This window comes from Typopeltis vanoorti, chromosome 21, assembly GCF_054136105.1.
Source record: "Typopeltis vanoorti isolate ZY-2024b chromosome 21, IOZ_Tvanoo_1.0, whole genome shotgun sequence".
Lineage (NCBI taxonomy): Eukaryota > Metazoa > Arthropoda > Arachnida > Uropygi > Thelyphonidae > Typopeltis > Typopeltis vanoorti.
The window spans coordinates 8,215,748-8,240,000 of NC_143569.1; the positions used below are offsets into that span (position 1 = coordinate 8,215,748).

Consider the following 24,253-nt stretch of genomic DNA (forward strand, 5'->3'; position numbering starts at 1 on the left):
TTTTTATTTGGAACTCATAAATTTCAATCCCAACATGAGGCAGTAATGTTTCTGCCCCTTACACTTTTATGCCTTTGTAGTCTAATGTGTGTCATAAATCAGGTCATTTCCTTCACAGACTTCGTCACGATTGGGAGCGCGTTTTTTATTTATTTTTTTTTCCCTCTTAGATTTTATGTTGTTTATTATATTATTACCACAGTATTTTATAAAGTAGGGAAACGGCCCTGTGCATTCAGACAATTTCACAATATAGTTTTATGCCTTTTTTCTCTCTTAAAACCTAACGTTGTCATAAAAATTCATTTTTCTTTTTATTACTCTTCTTTCGAACAAAATATATATTTTTATCAGATGTATAATAATAAGTATCTCTAATTTATGATCGAGTTGAGTTGACTGAAAGTTTTAATTAACTAGTTTTTAGTTCTAACACTATCTCGAATGGTAATCCGCCTAACGCACAAATTAAAGGGCAGGATCTTGCGAGTTTTAATGAGCTTCAAGTAAATGAAAAATGTTAATTTCCTGAAAGAAATTGAAACGCTTGCATATCATACTTCATCCTCGTTAAAATGATAAATATTCTTTTTCTTAGAAAAAAAATGTTTGTTAAGTTAAAAACATAAAAAAGAAGATGCAAATTTATGTAAAAGGTTTTTTCATCACTTTAATGATAATGTTTTTTTTCTTTCCTTACTTGACAGCAGCAAATATTTAAATTTAACTCTTACTAGAATATTTTTCCCTTTGTAACAAAAATCTGGTTAATAAACTAATGTTAACTGCGCTATTCGAAACCAGACCAGATGTGTATAGTAAATTACTTTTTTCAAATTGAATTTAATCTTTATGTATGTTCAAGTGAGATTCCTCAAGAATCATGTTGTATTGTGAAACACCGTTCAAATAAACTCGTTTATTTGGGAGAAAACCTGCTATTAATACCGCATATACAAGTTAAGAGTAACATATGAAAAACGAATCTGTGTGAAAATTAACGCTACATCTCTCAACAATAACTCCATAGCTCTTCAGTTTGCGGTGAGCGTATCGCATTTGTGATTGGATGACTTTTCCAACAATTAACGAGTCATTTCTCTGAAAACACTAATATATACTTTTGCGTTGAATGTGAGAAACAGTAAGCTATTGCTCTTGGAATGTAGAATGAATTTGAGGTTTGGATTATTTGCAGAAAAACAAAAACACAGAACACAATGGCAAAGATAGTCAAAACGTAAATATTATGGTAGCCCGAGGCTTTTGGTGAGATGCGGTGATTGATTCATTCAATCCAATAATACCCTTAAAGGGTAATGGATGGCAATGCTGTAGCCAATTAAGGTCTAACTGAGGCTCGGCTATTGGTGTTACCTTCCTGCCATGATCAGAGCTTTATATAGCTCAATAACACTTATTCCTACACTGTCCTCTACAGATAACGGGGAAGATGAAAAGCATTCTTGCTTCGCCCCTTTAAGCCAGTCCTTATAAGGACTTTAAGAAGTAGAAAATTACGTTAATTCAAAAAATATATGGAGTAAATAAAGAATTGTGGCCTTTCTTACACCAACAGACACGTTTTCCAAATGGGACAGAAAATTTATAATACTTTAAAAAGCGGATGATGCAGTTTTCTTGAGAAATTAAGACTGATTACAGAAACTAATGAATATGATAATCTTATATCAGCGTATTTTAATTAAAAATAAGTAAACAACTAGTACGACCGAATTTCACTTCAATATATCCCGAATTTCAGAGACGAAATTGGGTTTGGTCACGAAAAATAATCAAGTGCTATATCTGACCCTCGCTTTTTATAAGGTGTCGAAAGCATTCATCGAAAAACAAGCGCTTTTGAGATGCAGATTTCCAGTATTCCAAACACATTCAGAAATATGGAGATTGGAATGTCCATTGTGGCGTAAACTCTTTCTTACAGCGAGAGGCTGCTTTCTTGCTCGCTTAGATGAAGGTCAAAAATATAAAATGTAATGAAGAATATATTTTTATACTTAAGAAAAATTATTTCAATTACGCATCTAATCATTAGATGCATAATTGTATATAATAATTCAAAAAAACATAGATAATCGAAATCAGGAGAACAATTTCAATTAAAATTGGGATAACAAAAGAAGTATATGAAGAATTCTTCATGGATAAAAATCAATACTTTGTTGTAATCCACACTGTGCCTTGTAAGATCATCGATAAGGAAGAGAAGAATGTTGAGATAGGAGTTATCATTATCTAAAACACGGACAGTTATATGTTCAATGTTTTTGAAATGTTTGGGGATAGTAATTGCCAGGTTAACCTTTGCTTGCTCGATCAGTGACGTTGGAATTGTGAACATTAAGATCACCGAGGAAACTGACCTCGGGAATAGGAAAGTTGGAATGAAAATTCACCTATTACTACAATATATCGGCATATTTCAAGCAGGATTTGCAACTTATGTTTATGTACAACACGGGATCATATCGCACGCTTTTATAATTATAATCTGTTCATCTTTTATGACGTAGGTATATTATTATTGGCATGCTCATTCATTCAGTTGCTATTTGCCGATATATTGGAATTTTGGAACTATTTTGTGATGGTCTTATCGGTACAGCTAGATAAGTTGTTTAAAATCGGGAGACTGCACCAAAAATGTCGGAACATGTGATCCATTATAAATAAGATATCCTTAGACTTCACACTAATGAAAGAAAATCAGAACCTGCTTTGCCGGTGTTGGTCTTTTCGAGGAAAATATAAATTATCTTCAGGAGAATTGTCAGGGACTTTAAAAGTGGTCGGTATTCTACAAGTTCAGTTATATTTCAGGCCTTATGCTATCAGATATTCACTATAATTATATAGGAATATTTTTATAAAAGAAACATGCTAATAAATTATTTACTATTCGGCAGAATTAATTACTTAGATAAGCTTACTTTTATGTACACGGTATTACATCAGATTTATAAAAGGAAAATTCATCTTGCCTTCACCTGAAAAGTCTTATAGAAAAAATATTTCTGAGGTGAGTTCACACTTCTGTAATTGGACTCGCTAGCGTAAATCCTTCTGAATATAATCGCATTGAGCGTGACTAGTCTGTTAATATAAGTTTATCCTTCAAGAATGTCGAACTAAGATGAGCCGTCCGCACACTGGATGCAAATTAACATACATTGTGAAATAGGCGGCAGTGTATGCGAGGATTAGCGCCGTGTCCTGCAATAGTTCGAGAGTTTCATTAAATGCAGATTCATGGTAGAATTGGCGTAGAGCACCATTGAATCTTCATATTATCGCTAACCTTCTGCTTCCATTTCCATACTGGCGTTTAAACCGTCCTGCCTAAAATCGCTTTAATACCCATTTAGTTAACGTTGTCTGCATCCTATTTCAGTAAGTAATGGTAAATGAATTTCTACTATCTAATAGAAAGGAATCCAATTTTCTTTCATACACCGATTAGATTTTAAACCATCGTCTCATGATTGAAACGTTGTCCTGTGGTAATAGTTCATTTGATTTAGAACATGCATTTTTATTTTTAATTTAGAAGAAATACAAGATGCGACAATATAATAAACAGCTTTGCAAAGAATACATCATTTACTCTCAGAATATCCTAAGAATCTCTTTAAAACAATTTATTTTCTTTTTCGATAACTTAACCAAGTAAGATCTCATTGCCGACTAGCATACTCTTTTACTTCGAATAAGAAGGGAATGAGAATAATGATTCCTTATTATTCCATTGTGCTTCCAAACAAAGCTAATTCTATGCTCTCTCTCTCCCCCTCTCTCTCTCTCTCTCTCTCACACACACACACACAATAGACTATGCAAACCATTGTAGCATTCAGTTAATAAAGAGTACGAAGCTAGTCCGTGAATTCTTTGTCAATTCCGTATATTTCTTCACTTTTTGTGTCGGCCCGATTAATTGAAGGTGTACGAAGAGCCAAAATGCGTTGAAACTGTATACTCTACTGACTCCTCTCTAGATGAATAAAAATTAATATAATTTCAATTTTAGGATGTACACAAGAAGTTTTTCGTATAGTTTTTTTTTTGTTTGTTTGTTTGTTGTTGTTTGTCTGTCTTCATGGGATTACTTTTGTTGGAGAAATGTTTTTGAACTGATGCTGAATAATTCAATGCGGGATGAACAGAATTTAATGAAAACTGCGGTTTAATATGCCTTTTAAAAGTAGTCCCACCATTGTGTTCAGGTGCTATGAAGGGTGTATGACCTGTGAGATACTGATTGGATTTTTCTTAAATACACTGTATTTAAAAAAAAAATCTCAAAGTGTATCACGAGTTCTGTTATATATTGTTAAATTGTGAATGAAACTATGTTGTGTAATTTTTTTTTTCATTCACATTTAACATTTCTTATTATGTATTAATCATCATTTGTATAAAGATTATTTATTGTTCCTTAATTAAGGATTACTATTTAAATATTTATTCTAAACTTAACCTACTATTAATTTGTTAAGCAATAATATGTGCAGAATTTATAATAACTAAAATATATATATGATGTAACGAAAAGTATTATTATAATTAATTCTATATGTAATGAAAAAGCTGAATAAGTAGCTCAAATATTCTGTTTATTCTTATTTGTGAAAATTTAATGTTATGTAATCACTTATGTAAGAGTAGAGCGTTGCATTACATTAGCGAAATATTTACGTTCATGCGTTGTCATGGAGACGCATGAAATAAACAAGCACGAGTCGAAGAGTGCGTGACCTTGGAACCAAAAAGGAGAGGAAAGATATATAGAGAGATAAGATTTTTAATTAGAGGAGAGAGGAAGTTTTTGCGGAGCGGGAAGGAAGGTAGGATACAAGCAAAGGAAGTGGAAGAAAATTATAAGTTCTCTAGGGCAGAAATTCATGAGAATAATGTTTAGAAGTGAGCCAAAACATAGTGAATCATATACTTAGCTGCAAGTTAAGTCAGCTGTGTTGTAAAAGAAAATTAATGCCGTATCCGGATAAATAAAGAACTGGACATTCAATGGAAAATTCTGATTAGTTCCAGTTAGTCTAGGATTACGTCTTAATTCTATCTTGCCCTGAGAAGAATTATATTGAAATTAACTAGTTTGAGAAAAGTAAACAAGGAAAGATATCAGTGCCTTATTGATGTGTTTTTTTTAGTGAAGCGCAACTAACAGTAGTTCAGTTAAATCGTTGGAGAATTTTTATTAATGTGTTCCGCCTAACGTGAATAAGTTAATTCATAAGTGTGCTCATTTCTTTGGACAACGAAAATTTACCACAGATATTGATGATTGTCACGAAAACTGTAGAAATATTCGAAAGTTAAATTCAGCTCTGAACAGCGTGAAATTCTATATATATAACAAGTATAAAATGTTAGGCCTATTCTCCATTTGGACAAATTGATATTTCTGCCTTGTAATGAGTTTTGGTTGATAAATCATCCCTAGATTCAAGACTCGTTTTTATTAGAAAAAAAAATGGTTTGTAATGACTATTTGAAATGATAATTTTTCCCTGGCGTTATTTATACATAGGGAATACTATGCTACAGCACAGTAAGCACTTTACGCTATGCCAATGTTGCTTTTTAAAATGACGAACAATGTATTAGTATCCTAACCACAGGACCAAGATTTGAGAATCACTTAACTACCATCGATTGTGAAGTTTGGTCTGACATTAAACCAAGCCATCCACAGTCTGAAGTTTGGGAGTGAATGTAATATTTTTAAGTGTTAAAAGAAATATTTTCGAGTACCGTCTGAGAACTTGTTAAACACAGTTCGTTATTTTAAAATGTAAATATTTTTAATGCTAAAATATTTTTATTTTCTTACATTCCCTCATCCGAGTATCACAAGTATCATGGTTTGGCGCGCACGTGCATGGTGAACAAAAAGGCAGTATTGTTTCTGAGATACTTGTAATAATATAATTGTCATAAAGTGTTTTTAATTTTTTTTAATTATATATCTTAAAATATGCGTTGAATCACCTAAGTTACTTTTATGAGGGAAAGAAAAAACACATCGGTAAACTATTTAAATAATATCATGATGTGACATCAGTCACAATTTGATATGTACTGAGATAAGCGAGTTAGTTGTGGACAAAGCCAGATATAGGAGTGATGACTGAGAACATTTGTCTCTGTTTCGAGATCTCGCAAATTGAGCATTACGTTTTTATAATCTGATAACATCAAGTTCGGCTATAAGTAGACGTAAGTATAACGTCTGAAGTTATGAAATTGCTACGGGTCTAAATCCAGTTTGGAAGAGAATTGGAATTTACAATCTTCGTTGAAGCATCAGCGTGTAAATGTTGGCTATCTTAGCAGCCTGCTTATTTTCAGGCACATACACAATATAATCTATTCGTACCCATTATAGTTTTACGGTATCAAAATTTATTATGCCATATTTCATACAGTGAGATGGTTAATATTATAAGAAAACAGAAATTCATATTTAATCGTTATATGCGATATATTTATGTACAGACAACCTGATGGCTAAAACACTACAGTGGAACTTATGTATAAATACGTACAGTTATATACATAGAATATTTATATATATATACCTAGTTATATACATACAGTCCTGTAGGCACATCCAAACCGTATATATACATAACAAACGTACCGTATCAAAAGTTACTCATGTAATACCATTAGTACTTACATGTTTTAGAAAGCAAGTTCACACTTTATATATGAAATCCATATGTACACATCGCATCACTTTCAATTCAGCCTTGAGGAGTACAGTTTCAGGTCAGTTCACTACCCAAAGTTATCACTGGCGCTATTTAGAATGATGAACAGAAAAAAAAGTGATGCGATATCACACAGACCTGTGTGTGTTTTGTATATTTTCCCAAATCACACATTGCCAAAAGCACTAGTCAGTTTCCATCATGGTAGATGGCTATTACGAGATTTACCAGTCATAGCTAACGATGCCCAGATTTTCGAGTATGATGATTAAAAGTAAATATCCTTCCTCTTAGAACCTTGTTTGCTCTAGCTGTGTATAATCAGTCTTTCCACTCCAGCATACCAACAGATTAGTTTCTTGAAGCCGATCAGGTAGCCTTAGAGGAACAGTCTGAACTTTCGTTCCGTAGGTGGTTTGGGCAACTGAAAGATAAAGGAAGAATTATTCAGAACCGATGAACGTTCTCATATTAGTACGGAAAACCATTTCAACAATTTTAACATTTTAATGTAGATTCTTTATAGTTATCACTACAAAAAATAAAGTTATTATCTGCGCCTTTTAAACATTGTTCAGAATAAGTGATTTACATATACTTGCCTGTTATTAAAAAATCCCCTTCAAAATCATTAACAGAAGGAATATTTTAATCGAAATATAGTACAAAAAGTGGTACAAGTAACAGGATGATTGGATCAGATAAAATGAGCCTCAAACCAAGTAGCTTGGGACCATTATTATTTAGTCCCAAGACAAGAAGTAACAGAACCAAAATTAAATTCATTACATTTTGATCACCGATCAGAATATCGGAAATACCGTCCATATTCTAAGCTGTAAATACGTAGGCTTCTGAGATTTGTGAACTCTACTTTCACGATGAAATACGTGAAAATATTCTAATATAGAATATATTATCGACAGTTTTTCATTGACCGTGAATGACAATTCAATGGAAGAATCTGCGGTAGCGCAGGATGAACAACTAAAAATAATAAGCTAAAATTAGTAATGTCGAAAATACATGTGCTATAATTATTGAAAGTGAATGGCCTTAATTATTGATATTTAACAATTTCATATTTAATGGAGCTGATATTCAGTAAAGGGTTTGCTGCAGTTCGCATTATATTCTGTCTTCTTAAAGTAGATGCTGTTTCCTTCATTTCCACGTCTACCTACACTTTATTAATATCCTTATTCTCAGCAGACAAGTTGCCGTTTTCTGTGGAGTCACTGCATGGGAAAAAAAATTGATAATATCCTCAGTGATTTCTTGTATTCTAAAAAGATGCACTTGAATAAACCAGAATAAGAAATTGCTTCAAGTTACTTTGACAGTTATCTTTCAATCAGAGCATGCTTTCCAGAACCAGAAAGCGAAAAATAATTCAACCGAGTGTGTACGCCAGTGACGTCACATTTATCGATTTACTTTACGAAAATGGATTAAACTTGGATTTGAATCTCGTAATTCACGGAAGTTCCCATTCGCAAAGCACTTTGTCATCTTTTGGAGCAACAACGTTTGAGGAGAATACCATCATTAGGGATTAATTGGTAACTATCAGAGTGCGGATGAACAGATGCAAACGGGCAACGTTCTGCGCGTTAGTTTAACTCACCGTTATGTTCATCATCAGCACTTAATGCGAGACGCTGTCTTGGGTAGTGGTGTATGAACATAATAATTAGGTCATAAATTGTAGTTTATTGAATTTTCACATATCCATAATTGGTATGTTACGCAAGCTCGAGTTGCTTAGAAAACTTGATTTTACTATGTTTGCTTGAGTTCAGTTAGTAAAATATAATTTTAGTCGTAGTAAAACGGAGAAAAAAACTCAGATAATCAGTTAATGTTCTCTAAACTAAAACACATTCATTCAGCTTCAGTTTCCAAAAGTTTCGTCATTAATTATGTCTGCCATTCAAGCAATATCGTTTGCTGCCAACTGCTTAAGCAACTTTTACACTTCTGAGCTTATTAAAATTAGTTCCAGAAATTTTCTATGATAAAAAACGGAAATTTGGCATTTAAATGAAATCAGTTGTGTATGCTTGATTTTCCTGGGGTAGTCTTGGCTTGTTGGAATTATAACATTGACACGGGGGGGGGGGGATGTATAATTCCCGCTACTTCGAAGGAAGAGAAATGAGCACCAAATTGTAATTAATCTGCACTGCTTAGAGAAAACGAACACCATAACTATATTTTGAACCATTATTGATTGGAAGAAGTCGAAAGTGAAAATAATAGTCGATGCTTGCTCGATTAATAAGAGCCTAACGAATGTTGCTGGACAGAAAAAAAAATCCCATGGACAGAACATGTGACAAATAGAGATGTCCTACAGAGAATGATAACACAGAGTTCTTTATTACAGGAAATGATCCAGAGAAAGATGAGATTGGCAGGACATGTACTGAGAGGTTCAGCAGGACAGAGGATACTAACACTTTTAGAAGGAAAAATTATGGGAAAAAGATCAAACCACGTCTTTCGTATTATCATTTTTGATCCTTTTCCCATAATTTTTCCTTCTAAAAGTGTTAGTATCCTCTGTCCTGCTGAACCTCTCAGTACATGTCTTGCCAATCTCATCTTTCTCTGGATCATTTCCTGTAATAAAGAACTCTGTGTTATCATTCTCTGTAGGACATCTCTATTTGCCACATGTTCTGTCCATAGGATTTTCAGAGCTCTCCTACAGCACCACATTTCAAAGGCCATTATCTGTTGCCTTACTCTCTTCATGAATATCCAGGTCTCACTTTGACATGTGAAAACTGGCCACACTAATGTTCTTGTCATTCTTTTCTTTGTCTCGATACTCTTCTGAGCAGATCTTTATTTTTCCAGAATGCATCTTCAGCTATGGCTGTTCTTATTTTTATTTCTTTATCTTGCTTTCCATCTGCAGTAAAGTAGGTGCCTAAATATTTGTATTCTGATGTATGTTCACTTTTCATATTGTTTATGAATATTTCTGGCTCGGATCTGCTTTCTTTTGAGATTTTCATAAATTTGGTTCTTTTTTTGCATTGATATCTAATCCGAATTCTTTACGTTCTTCAATTAGTAGCTGCAGTAATTTGATTAATTTGTTTCTGTTTTCTGCTATTATAATGGTATCATCAACATATCTAAGATTATTGTATTTTATACCATTGATACTAATTCGTATTTTTTTTTGTTTTTTAATCTCTTCATCACTGTCTCACTATAGATATTAAATAGATTTGGTGAAAGGATACAACCTTGTCTAACTCCTCTTTTTATTTTCACTTCAGAAGTCTCAGAGTTAAACAGCTGCATTTTTTGTTTGGTGTAAATCATTTTTATAATCTTAATTACAGATCTTTTGTGTCTAATGTATCTAATATATTGAGCATTTTATTATGTTTTACTTGGTCAAAGACCTTCTGAAAGTCTATCAAGCATATGTAAATGTTCCTATTTCTTTCATGTGATCTTTCTATTAGTATTTTTAGTTCAGGATGGCATTAATGGTTCCCATTCCTTTCCTGAAGCCTTTCTGTAGTTCACTCAATTCACCTATTAAGGCTCTTTCAATTTGTTTGTTAACGAAGGTTAAAATCATTTTAGCTGCGTGGGATATTAGGCTCACAGTTCTGTAATCCTCGCAATTTTGTGCATTATTTTCTTTGGAATTGGTAAGCAGATAAATGTTGTAAAAACTTCAGGTAATTCTATTGTTTTATAGATGTCCTGAATGGATTCCACTAAATAGTTATTATTGCCAGTCAAAGCTTTCAGCAGTTCAGCCAGAATATTATCACACCCAGGGAATTTATTATTAGTAAGATTCTTAATTATATGTTCTACCTCCTTTCTTGTGGGTAGAGTGGTATCTGTTGTTACGTTTAACTTAAAGTGTCGTGAATCATCTAAGATGTTACCATTATCAGCATCATAGAGATCTGATAAGTACTCCACCCATCTTCTATTTATCTTTTGCTTATCAATGATTCTTTCCCGCTTTGTCCTTGATGTTATTAGACTGTGTGCGTTTTGCTTTTCCATTAAGCTCTTTTACTTTCAGGATTGTTTCTCTGGTTTGGTTCCTATTTTTAATTCTTCTATCTCGGTGTACTGCCCTATTAGTCCAGTTTTCTTTCAATCTTCTGTATAACTGTTTAATTCTTTTCTCCAATGTTTATATATTAATCCTTCTTCTTCATTTGCTCCTCTTTTCCATGTTCTTCTTTCATCGATAAGAATGATTACGTCTTGTGTTATCATGTTTTTTTTTTCACTTCCTTCTTGTTTATTGATGTGGTTTTTTTGCAGATCTTATAATAGCTGCTTGTAATCTGTTCCACTGAAAGGGTTCATTTTCGTTTTGCAACTGTGCAAACAGCTGTTCTGAAACATTGACTTCTTTTAATTTTTATTGTTTTCAGGTGAATATTCATTTTCGTTAAGACCAGTCTATGATCAGATCCACTTGGCATCACCTTTGAGTTCCGTATTCCATTGAAGTAACGTTTACTGACCACAATATAGTCTAATTTATTTTTGTATCTTCCATCCAGAATTTCTCACGTATCTTTCATATCATCGATCTTTCTTCCCTCCATCTTCTCTTATACACCATTCTATTTCATCATACATGATATCTATTTCTGCTTCCTCATTCTGTCCTGTAGGAGCATATATTTGAATGATCAGCATGTCTCTAGGTTTAGATTTCTCTAGAATTGTCATTACTCTATCTGATTTTTTGGTGACATGGATAAAGTTTTTATTAGTTTTCTTCTCTACAATGAATGCTACACCTCTCCTTGATATTTCACCGCCTGACGTGTAGACGGTGAAATATCAAGTACCCGTCGACGACGCGAGGAGCTTAAGGATCTTCCTCAGCCATAGCCAAGTTAGCCGGTCTTGGGCAGCAGGATTTTTTCCACCAGTTTATCTTTAGGTAAAACTTTGGGGGGTTTACATCCCGCAAGCAGGCATACCGATGAACACACACCGATTACAGTCAGGATTACTGACCAAGCCAGAGGTCTGATTCGTCAGCTATGCTGGTTCTGGAGCTCGGATAAAATTTGGAGGGACTGAGATGGTGCCGTACCTCCCCGTAAAGGTGACTCACGGCCGTGTATCATCATACGATTATTATTATTTGGGGAACAAATCGCGAATTCAATTTACGAAGGCCCAAACTCTTGGTCCAAATGTTGTACACAGTTGATTTTGGAATCCCCAATTCATCTTCAATCCATCTCAAGGACAATTTCGGGTTTTCTTCGATGAAATCACGCACTTTTTGGATGTTAATTTCGCTCAGTCCAGTTTTGGGACGGCCCGGGTTTTCGTCGTCCTCAAGCGTCTCACGACCACTTTGAAATCGCTTAAACCACTCGTAAACTTGAGTACGGGATAAGCATTCATCACCGTATGCTTTTTGAAGCATTTGATACGTTTGGGTAAAACTTTCACCAAGTTTAACATAAAAGTCAATCACAGCTCTCTGTTTGAAACTCATTTTCCGACCGTTCGTCAAAACACAGTCACTCTTGGCACTATAACTCGGCTTCTAATCAAGCCGAGTTATAGTGTTCTGTCAAATGTCATGAACAGTTTTCGACAACAAAAAGGTACAACAGGTGACGCCACTAGTTTCTTCCATTTTCGAAAAGTTTGGTTTCTTTTTGGACAGAGGGTGTATTTCTCTACCCGAAATGCAATAAAAGATTAGTAAAAAATGGCCGCAGTTCGGTATACAAATTATATTGATAAACGAATTTGTTTAGAAGCACAAGTCGTATTAAACCTTCCAGGTAGACATTAACAGTGGTTGTTGTGACTGAGGGGAAAGTATTTGAGAGGTGGATTTAGAAGATATTTTTGAGATTTTTTTTTCCAAGGGTAATTAATTTTTGTTCTCTTGTCTTTTTTTGTTTTTATTAATGCGAATAGGAATTTCAGGCAATGAGTTGTACGGAAGAGGAAATCCTCCAGCACACTGTGCTTTACCTTCTAATTAAAATTCTTAGGCGGAATTTCGACCTAAATTTTTCCAACTGTCGAGCATGTATGACACACTAATGATCTGGTGATGCGCATCACATATCATACACACATTGTAAGCACCTCACGTCGCTGTTTCCATCTGGTAGCTCTGTAGAACATGGCGATCATTGTGTCCATACAAATTGATTTCTAGGGGAAGGAAACTGCTATCAACTCCGTCGGCAGTAGATCACTTTTATCAACTATTGAAAAACTAACACTTTGCTCACTGGGAGTATAAAGTAGCCCCCCCCCCCCTGAAGTGTATTTTAACGCACTCTAGGGATCCAAAACCCTCCGTATTCTAGGGTACAACACCATGATGCGGTTCTGCAGTCCACTAGATAGTACATGGGACTTAGCGTTGATGTTAATACATTAAGCTTGATCTCATGAATAAATTAACCGACGGAAAAGATGCGCTTTTATTTTGAAAGCTCTCGTGTATGGAGTATATAATGCCGTTTTGACCTCGGTACAGAAGCATTCTCTTTCCTGTACTTATGTCTGAAGCTTGTTTTTATTCCTTTATGTTAAAATGCGAGGAACATTCGTACGTTTTCGGAGTGATATATATTATGTGATTTGCCAGTACCCTCGCAAAATAGACCACACTCCCCTCGTAGCCTTAGCTCTCTCCGCTTAATCATAAATAACAACACTTCACTCTTCTCTGAAATGGTTAAGAGAAAGCTGGGAACAGCGGAGCATACACATGGTAGGTGAAATCGTTGTCTTGGAGTTGATCTTCCATACTTCGCTATTTGGAGTCTATGGTACAATAGCGAGACAAATTCTTTAAATGACTTGAATGACACTTTTCAAATTGCTCATATCTGGTCCAGTAGGCTATGTAGAGATTACAAGTACTATTGCTTCACCTTTTTCATTGAGATTAAGCTCCCTTCTAGTTGTGATGCAACGGACGGACTTTATCGCTTTAGTTGCTTTGTCCCCAATTGTAAACAACCACAAACGATTAGGATTCTCAAGCATGCTGAACGCATAGTTCTTCTATGCCCATTACAAGATAATACCGATATTTGATCGCATCCATCATAAAGTTGTAGCCAGACGACTACTCCCACCTCCCTCCACGTACTTCCGAATAACTGGAGACTTCGTTGAAATTTAGCACACGTATACACATCTAATTCGATGTGACAAAAACTGCAGCTTGGCTGTTTTCCAGTACGGGCTGATTAAACAGCGTGTTACTAATAAATCAATTTTTTAATGCAACAGAACTGCAGACTAAATAGATATCACTTACCGTATTCCAGCGTTTCATCTCAAGTATTCCATCATTTAATAGAACGTTTCGACTTGTCGGTTTATCCTCATACTTAGCAGAAACGATTAGGGGAGTTACACTTGTCGTAGCGGATGGTTGAAGGCAAGGACAATGGAAAATAATAGGACTCATCGATAGGTATCTTGAATAGAACCTGAAACAAGGGAATAAATTTGAAAATGTGAAATATTCTCTTTTGTGAAAAATATTTAAAATAATAAATAAAACTGCTTTACTTTCCTTTAACATATAAAACAGTTACTAAACGTACATTACTGTTTCTGCCCTTACAGCTTGCAGAATGATGAATTTGGAATTCTATGCATGATGTAAAGCAATCACTTTTGTTGTTTACTGTAAATAAAACGATGGCTGCCAAGATCTTAGTACATTTCGCATGTATATGAGAACAGCGGCTTTTGTAAACCACCTTAATGGCCGAATGAAAACCAGATGAAGCATATGTACGAGATGTACGCAACTGCATCCGCAGGTTTCGGTGAAGGCACGTGACAGGTATTTGCTCAGTTGGCATCGTATTTGTATTTCAGATAAGTGGTTACACGAGATTATGGAAATATATTACATGCAGGGAATATGAAAAAAAAACTTATGAAAAATGGGAGAAAGCTTCCTGCAAAAAGCAAAGATATAATATGAGGGGTTGTATGCAGTCTCGCTATATTTAAATATCGCTTTGGTTCCGCAGCCGACCTCAACACCAACTCAGCTGGGATATAATAATTTAATTCCAGAAACCAGGATTCGGTTTGTTATATTGAACAATGGAATTACTGTTTTTTATTATGTGTATTACTTCGTTGGTGACGTGTGGCTGGTGGTTGATTTAGCTGTATAAAGTTGTTTACGCGTTTTAGTGAAATATATTTGTTGAGGAGTATTTCTTTTAAAATTATGATGTTTAGGTTGAGCACATTCCATATAGGTTTGTGTAAATTGTCTATTGGTTTTTAGTGAGTATACTTTTTGAAACTGTAGTGGTAGAGAATGTGCGAGCAACTAAGCCTAACTTGAGTAGAAGCTTATTACAGTACTTTGTTGTATGCAACTGCTTAAGGATTTCTGTCGTTAGTACTATGCTGCTTAATCAGTTAAGGAATCCTAATATAAAGGGAGGGTTAGCGACGGGCCAACCACCCCTCCTGTAAAAACCCTATTGGTTACGAAACAAGCACCACAGAAGCCTCCGAATTTCGGACGCCTTTGCTACTATGATTATTAATCGTTTTGGGGCCTGGAATACGTAGTTTGGTGAAAGAAGGAGCTCTTTTTAATGTGACGAATGTCTTACGACAGTATAAAATTGGACTTTGTGCTGTACAAGAAGTGCGTTGGCCGGGACAAGGCTCGACCCGCAATCAGGGGTACACGCTATACTATAGTGGTGACGACAGAGGACGAAGAGTCCTCGGAACTGCGTTTTTAGTTAGTGATAAATTTTTGTGTAATATTTTAGATTTTAAACCTGTGAACAATCGGCTGTGCACTATTAGAGTCAAGGGACGTTTTCAAAATGTGTCTATTGTGAACTGTTATGCGCCTACTGAAGAGAGCTCGGAGGAAGCTAAAGATTGTTTCTACGAAGTGCTTGAGCGTACTTTTAATAATCTACCGTCCCATGACGTAAAGCTAGTGGTGGGAGATCTCAACACGAAGCTGGGGAGAGAGCGTGTGTGGCGCCCTTTCGTGGGTAGTGAGAGCCTACATGAGGAGTGCAATGATAACGGGATCCGACTTGCGAGTTTTGCCACTGCTACGGGATGCTTTGTAAAGAGCACTATGTTTGCGCATAAAGACGTCCACAATCCGACCTGGAGATCGCCGGACGGTAGAACAACTAACCAAAAATAGACCATGTACTAGTGTATCGACGTCACCACAGCTCCATCTCGGCTTTCCAGTTAGAGTTGCAGAATCGTTCAGAGGAGTTTCAGGAGGAAGAGGATGATACGGATCGGATGTGGACACTACCAAAAATATACGGTCACGTTAGCTGCCTCGAGAACTGTGGGAAAGAGAAAGAGGAGGAGAAAAGCATGGTTTTCTAGACAATGTGAAGAAGGTGTAGCGAAACGAAGGGAAGCACTGTTGAACTACCTAGCGGATAGCAGGAAGAAAGTTGAGTATGAGAGGGTGAGAAGAGTGGTGAATACATGTCTACGCAGGGAAAAGCGGAAGTATCTTAATGAGAAAGTGGCTAGTATAGAGAGAAATTGGGTGACGAATAATGGACGGGGGATATACCGGACGATCAAAACCATGCGAGGTGCCCAGACACAAGCGGCAACTATAAGAGATGAGAGTGGAAATCTATTAACAAACTCAAAAGATGCTCTCGCTCGGTGCGTAGATATTTTGCGAACTTGCTGAATGTCAATGCTGGAACGTCAATATCGGAGGATTATACTCGTTATGAAACTGCTGAACCATTTATTGAAGATCCGACATTTAGTGAGATTACTCGTGCTATCCGCATGCTGAAAAATAATAAGGCTACAGGAGTGGACTGCATACCGGCGGAGCTCCTGAAGAATGGTGGAGACGTCCTGCTGGAGCAGCCTCCGGCTCATCTTGATGATCTGGCGAGAATAACGGCTGCCGGACGAGTGGAAGGAGTCGCTGATCACCCCAGTATATAAGAAAGGAGATAAGACTCAATGCGGCAACTATAGGGGCATCTCACTGCTGTCGACTGGCTACAAGGTGCTGTCTAACATCATGCTAATGCGCATCACACCATATGCAGAAGAGTGCCTTGGTGACTACTAGAGGCTTCCAGAGGAACCGTTCTACAATAGACCAACTCTTCACGCTGCGTCAAGTTTTTGAAAAGTGCTGGGAATATAACCGGGAAGTTCATAATATTTTCATAGACTTTTCTAAAGCCTATGACTCGATGATACGCCCAAAAATATGGCAGGTGTTAGAAGAGCTGGGAATTCCTCGAAAACTCCGAAAAATGGCGCAGGTGTGCGTAGCTGGTTCGAGAGCAAGAGTGAAAGCAGAAGGTGACCTTTCGAACCCGTTTCAAGTACAGACCGGTGTGAAGCAGGGTGATGGGCTTTCTCCTATTCTCTTCAATCTAGTGTTGGAAAAAGTAATTAGAAACACCCAGCAAGTGGCAAGTGGAGTCGAAATGGTGGTGCGTTAGGATTCTTGGCTACGCTGACGACCTGAACGTTATGGCGCATCAACGGGACGAGGCAGTGGCATTGGTTACTGCTATTGAAGAAGCTGCAGAAGAAGTTGGCCTGAAAATAAATGCCGAGAAGACAAAATACCTTTTTATGAATCGCCTCGCTGCTCAAGATACAGAGGAAGCTGCACAGTTTGAGAGGGTGAAGTTATTTAGGTACTTGGGTTCTTTCGTGACTGAAGACAACAAAGTTGAGGCTGATGTCCACAGTCGGGTAAATGCTGCGAATGTGGCCTATTATCAGGTGCGTCCCCTTTTCGCCTAGCGCTTGCCGTCTTGGACTACAAAGGTGGGACTATACAAGACTTTAATCAGGCCTGTTCTCCTCTACGGTGCTGAAGCGTGGACTCTCACGGCGAGACAAGCCGATCATATTCGAGAACAAGATGCTACGACGTATCTATGGAGGAGTCATGGCAGACGGAGTCTGGAGGAGGCGGTCCAATGCTGACATACACGCTTTATTTATACAACTCGGCAGACGTCTTGATGGAGCTGCGAGCCCGGCGTCTTCAGTGGCTGGTGCATCTGTACCGTATGGGCCCCGAAAGGACTGTGCGACAAGCGTGGGAGGCCCGACCCCGAGCAGGGAGACCGAGAAAGAGATGGGCGGATCAGGAGAAGGAAGACCTGCAGGCTGTCGGGCTGGAGACCAGAACGTGGCGGACAGTCGCAGAGGACCGTGCCCAGTGGCGACATGTGGTGCTCGAGGCCAAAAGTCTCCCCGCGCTGATAGCGCCTGGCTAATGTAAAATGTAATGTATTACTTCGTTAATACTAATGTCTTTTATTTTCGAAAATCACATTGATTAACAGGATTTGGTAACTAGGATCAAAAACAGATTTAATATAATAAAAAAAAGAAAATGATTTTTTTTTAAAAATTTTTTTTTCCAGTATGCCATGGTTCTCTCTTAAAATAATACCAAAATAGAAGCTTGGCTTAGCATTTTCGGTGAAACATATTAAAGAAAATAGATCTCACAACTAGAAAAAAGGCAAAAAGGAAAAAGTGTTTATAAACAGCCATTAAAAGTCTGAGAATGAAATGAAACCGGCTCTGGAAGCTAAAGCCAATCCCACAAAATTCTTTCGTTATGCTGCAAGTAAAAGAACAACTCTACTGAATGCTGATGGTGTGACAATGATCAACTGAGAGTGCTTCTTGCTAAACGCTTCAACCTAGTGTATGGTAATTCCTTTGCACAAAAGTAGTCCAAAGATCAGTGTGTCCAGATATCCACCAGTTAGTATCTCAGGAGTGGTGGTGGTGAAGATTTTGGAAAATTTGGTCAGGGCTCGCATTCGAAAATGGGTTGACAGAGAATCTGTACTTTGCAGTGAACAACATGGGTTTACTAAGGGAAGGTGATGTTTTAGCAACTTGCTCACATGCTATAATAATGTTACCATTGAGTTGGACAAGGGGACTGGATACACCGTGATACTTTTGCATTTGATAATATTGTGGATACGAGGATGGCCGACTAACAGATATGAACAAGTAGTATTTTGGCGATGTGAGTCTGCAAGATTTAAGGTAACCAGTAGTGTACCACAAAGATCAGTCCTTGGTCCACTGTTATTTACTCTATGCATTAACACGTTCATTGCCAATCGCGCGATGCGAGCTCTCACCAAACGGCCGATCACGCGTTATCGCGTGGACGTCGCTAACTAAATAAAAAAAATGGCCACCACACGAAATTCCAATTTTTAGCTTGGCAATAAAGTGTTAATGACATTTGGAAGGATTTGACAGACAACGTACAGCTATTTGCTGATGATGCAAAGATAGGTAGGGTAATCAGGAATGCTGCTGGTATGCAGTACTTGCAAAATGATTTGAATAGGCTGGAAGTTTGGGCATGGGAAAGTGGATGTCAGTTCAGTGTCGGTAAATAAATGTAAATTCATGCACTTTACATTCACTTTAGCGTGATTAGGTATTCCGTTTCGTGTTATATTGGTGGGATTGTGCTAGAAGAAGCTGATAAGGCTACAGATCTTGAAGTTGGTAGAAGTTCATTAGCCTGATAAGTTTAAGAAGATCATTAGCCTGATTAGTTGAAGTGCAGGGGACATGTAGCAAATATTGCAAATACAACTCAAAAGATAATTACAATGCTGAAGCGAACTTTGATATGTAAAGTTCAGGATGCCATTTTGCCTCTTTACAAGGTCTTGATAAGACCTACTTGAACTATTGTGTGCAGGTCTGGTCTCCGTTGTGATTCTAATATAGTGGAAAGAGTACAAAGGAGAGTATCAAAAATGATATCAGAATTGTGGAATACTAATTATGAGAACAGTGAGTGACTGCATACACTATAAAACAGGAGAAAGGGGGTGATATGATTGAGACTTACAAACTTCTGAAAGGGTCATACAGGATTTCATTTGATAGAAATTTTCATTTTATGGAGGATGGGGAATGAAAGCCATCAAGAAGGGAGTGAGATCTTGATTTTTCAGTATGAATGACTGTGAAGCGGTGCAAATGAATTCAAGAGTGAGTATGACAGCTGGTTCGGGTAGTATGTGGACTCCCTCGATGAGTCCCTGACTCCCTGGCATTAATAATGAACTAAACAAAATTCATACAAATCAAAATCTGCTTGTTAAGTATTTCATTTCGATCCGACGCCAATCATTTCTTTGTTGAAGAGGAGAGGTGATTGGTACTTTCGGATGTTTCAGAGCCTGCATTTAATAACCAAGCAGAAACTTGAAAGATCTAGAAGGTAAGGCGCTGGGTGCGATATAAAATGTTAGTTTTCCATAGAAAATCTACACACTTTAGTTAAACAGCTGTCATTACACAATTTCTTTTGATTTTCTGCAATCAATGACATTCCATTTGCAAGTTTTCACTTTCAGATGAAAGCCCCTTAAAGGTTTCTTGTTTCATTGATGATGTGAACCCGTACTTTCGAATCAAAGCGAAGACGCCATGGAAGCGCCTTTATTTATTTTTAATATTAGAATTAAAAACAAAAAAAACAAACTTGTCTTTTGGTATTTTCTAGCCTTTACTAAAGGCTGAGGAAGGTGATATCAGACTGTCACGTATGCATTGAAACACGTATTTGTTATCCTTTGGTAGATTGCATGACGTCAGTGGAGATGAACTTATTGTATGCAGTGTTTCTCTTTTAATAAGCAGGCATATTTCGTTAAAGGAGGCAAATGTTAAAGTTCTGTGTTCCTGACTCTTTTTTTATCCAGAAGCATGCATCATATATTTTACGTCTGCGTTTAAATTGAGAAACATTAAACAAACGTACATTATAATTCTCCTTCTCACTCAGTTTCATTAGAATAATTATATCTGACATTCACATAGTCATGTGTTTTATTTTCTATTACTTGTACGGTTTAAAAATCTGGAGCGCTTATAAACAGAAAATTAGCACTTAAAAGGCAGAGGTCTTTCGGGCATGATTGTATTACGAAACATTTTCCTTAGCATAATATTTACCAAAAATGCTCGGTGAGGTCGCCACTAACGCATGCACTGTCAGAATGAGTTAAGAATAATTTTCTTTTCAGAAGGAGAAAACAAACCTTGTGCATTTGTCTCTGCTCAACAGTAAATAGAAATGCACGTACATTTATAATGATACTGATATCCCATTATTTATCAAGTAGAAGATAAATTCGCTGTAATATCAAGGAAGATCAAGAGAGATGGTTTAGCAGTCGTTATTTCTGTAGTTCACTAAAGATCAGTTTGTGCTCCGTTAAAATGATAACCAAATGTATCGAATACACAGCTGTCTTTTTCTGTCCACTTCATGTCGTTTTTGCAATGTATTGGGAGAGTTGCTAGAGGTTTTTTTTGTAAAATCCAAAGACGAAATGATAACGGTAAAAAGTAAATCGTATGACTATCTTTCTTCTTTTTTAAAATCTTATTATCAAAAAATGGGGGGAAAAAATTATAGGAAAACAAAATGTTTGTTTTACATATGGTGATTAGAAGTTGAGAAAACAAATTAGGAAAGCAATTCTTTATTCGTTTTCACTAAAATAGTTTAGTATTGTTCCGTGGCAGCAATAGTTTCTGCCTTCATATAGTGGTGCAGTATAGCATTATATATCACCAGTAAATTTGGTTATTAAATAGAACTTCCAATGTAATGTTTTCCAATGTAGTGTGTTGCATTTAAATAAGTTACATACATTCATTCGGATAACTAGATATTCCAGTTGTCTTAAGCTTTTAACTAATTTCTCACTTTCTACACACAGTGATCATATATCTAGCCAGTACATGCATTACTTAGAAGGTTAAACCACCAAGCCGAGTGGGTACAGCAGCTACCTTCGCGGTACTTTCAGGTCGATATCCTTATATTTTTGTAGGAATGTATGTCTGGCGTAATTTTAAAAATATCCTGTCCAAGCATGTTGTCAAGAAAGTTGACATATAATGGATAACAGTCACCAAACCGAATATTTCTGTTAATAATAGCTATACTTTAAAAAAAGTTACAATTAAGCCCGAACTGTCGAAGAGTCAAATTTTAAGCATCGCATTGCTTGTTTTGGTTAGATATATGATTGCTTTTCTTACTACCCATTGCATTATATGAATTATTAATATGAGTAATCCACCCACTATACTTTATCATTGGCAAAACTGCGTGCAAATAAAACACCCAGTCCACGACTTTTATCTGTTGTCAGAATAAAATGGCAACTTACCTTGTCTATATGGTCGATATCCTTCACTAGATAGGCTACTTGGACGGCCTCCGCTTGCACCTGATTGGCTAGAGCTGGAGTTGTTGCAAAGTTCTTGTCTTTCTGATATTGCCATCTAGTGGAAAGATTAGGCATCATTTAAACAATTTTGGGTAATTTCTTATAGTGACTTAAGTGAGCAGGACTGCTAAAGAGCATTACATTTAGCTTCCGATATAATAAACAGATACGTAGCAAGGATGATGCAGCTGTTTTATAAACTAGAGCTTCGCATGAAGTTTTTAAGATGGAATTTTGAGATCTATTACGATGTTCAGTATATTTGAATATATTAAAATGTTGATTACAAAAATGCTTAGGATGAATGTGCAATCAATGCTAACCATTTATCTAATTTAAAAAAAAAATTAAAACCACAAGGAGGGGCAGCAGCAGGAATTTTCATGGCTATTTTCATGGTACTTGGAAGTACGGCCTTTGCACGCTGCAAACGTGATTAGTCAATCTGAAGAAGGCATTTGAACCGCAGAGTACTATAATTCATAGACATCAAACGCCATCTATTCATTACCTCCGTCTCCTTTAGTGGTGCTAAATTAAGTCGCTACATTTCTTTAATGGTCTAAAGAAATCCTCCACACGGTTCGAATAAACCGGAAATTGCTCAAAGCTAGATCATCGGTACATTTTCCATTGTCACTGCTGTTTTAATGGTGATAAACGAAAAATAGTACTGTTTAGACATTTAGCTTCCGAATAAAGAGATACGTAGCAAGGATGATAGAGCTGTTTTGTAAACCAGAGCTTCGCATGCAGTTTTTAAGATGATGGCACCAAACCCCAGTTCTTCTAATCAAAGCTTCATTGTGACTATTGTGCTTGCTACTTAACTAATAGCTCTCTCAAGCGCTGCCACTTGTTCGCACTTTCCATGTGACAAAGTTCAATTTAAATATCCCAAGTGACATACTACTAAATCATTTGCAAACGTGTGCCAGTGATATTAAAATTATCTCACTCGACATAAACAGTGTGATAATCTTGAGTGTCACACTGACACTCAACCATAAGCCTCCAAATCAGTTTCTACAGTACAATATTATATCTTGAATTCTAGATTAATAATATTACATATTACCTAAAATTAAAACCAGTTTAAATTTACATTTTTCATAATTTCTGTACCTTCGTAATGCATAATTTTTTTTACGATTGCATAATTTCCTTGATTTCCTCTAATCATTTTATCTTTTAATCAGTCATTATGTAATTAACTATACGAAGGATTTAACCGAAATGTTCTGTAACTGAATCGCTAACGTCGACCCCTTTCACTGAAAATAACCTGGATTCAAATACCAACGATGTCAAGACCCATTTTAAGATTTGTTATAAGAAGGAGAGTTAGCTGTACAGCTGGCAGTTTCTCGTAACCAGGCAACACACATATCTACAGACATATAATCCCCCCCCCCTCCCATGGAAATGACAATTCGGCTGCATAAATAATGCCTTTAAACCCTTAACAAAGGGATTTGTCTCGTCCTTGGAAAAGAGAGAGAGAGAGAGAGACAGATAGAGAGAGAGAGATGCATAAATCCTTCTCAATTGTTTGAATACATTGCACGTAATCCACACTCTAAATAAATAAAAAAAAGTAACAAATCATTTAAAATGTTGACATCAAAACATTTTATTGAAATTTGTAAACTTAATAAATATAATTCCTGTATTTTCTCAGTGCATAAAATGCGTTATGCACGTAAAATTCATTGGATACGTATTGTAATCAGGAAAAAATTAGAAATGGCGAAACAATAAATGGTGATAGCATAAGCCCGTGGCTTATGCTATCACCAAAAGATGGGAAAAACTGGGAACACAAGGATTCTTATATAAAGCAGACACAAATTTGTAATTTGGCTTCCTTTCCCCTCCCAAAATAAATGCAGATTATAAGAAAATGTTTGGTTTCTCTTACAGTAGAAGATGGGAAAAACTGGGAACACAAGGATTCTTATGTTTCCTTGGATTCTTATGTCATAAGTGTGTCTGTTTTCTGTTTTATTAAATAAAACAGACACACTTATTGACAGCATGTAAAATTAACCGATTCCATCTTTTTTGAGGAAAAAATGAGTATACAAAAATATTCTTCTGTGAGACTCCATTTATATTTTTTGAATGTGTGGTTTATGTTCTTATTAGGTTCTATACAAGTATATG

General features: G+C 36.2%; 1 protein-coding gene and 1 long non-coding RNA gene across 8 annotated transcripts in view; one reads left to right on the forward strand and one right to left on the reverse strand.

Moving 5' to 3' along the window:
• LOC150094609 (uncharacterized) overlaps nucleotides 1-24,253 on the forward strand; it is a 944,400-nt gene that overhangs the window by 269,553 nt on the left and 650,594 nt on the right. The window lies entirely within an intron of this gene.
• Nucleotides 6,521-24,253, reverse strand: part of LOC150094610 (cell adhesion molecule Dscam1-like) — a 223,380-nt gene continuing 205,647 nt past the window's right edge. The window contains exons 25-27 of one of the 3 annotated variants that reach the window (XR_016550175.1): nucleotides 22,028-22,129; nucleotides 14,080-14,254; nucleotides 6,521-7,182 (exon numbers count right to left, since the gene is read on the reverse strand). Coding sequence is in view for 1 of the 3 variants with exons in the window: in XM_090411561.1 (XP_090267687.1) it covers nucleotides 14,229-14,254; nucleotides 22,028-22,142 (141 nt within the window). In the remaining 2 variants the exon portion in view is untranslated. Of the gene's footprint in view, nucleotides 7,183-14,079; nucleotides 14,255-22,027; nucleotides 22,143-24,253 lie in introns of those variants that run through there. The other 2 variants (XM_090411561.1, XR_016550176.1) reach the window with 2 other exon arrangements.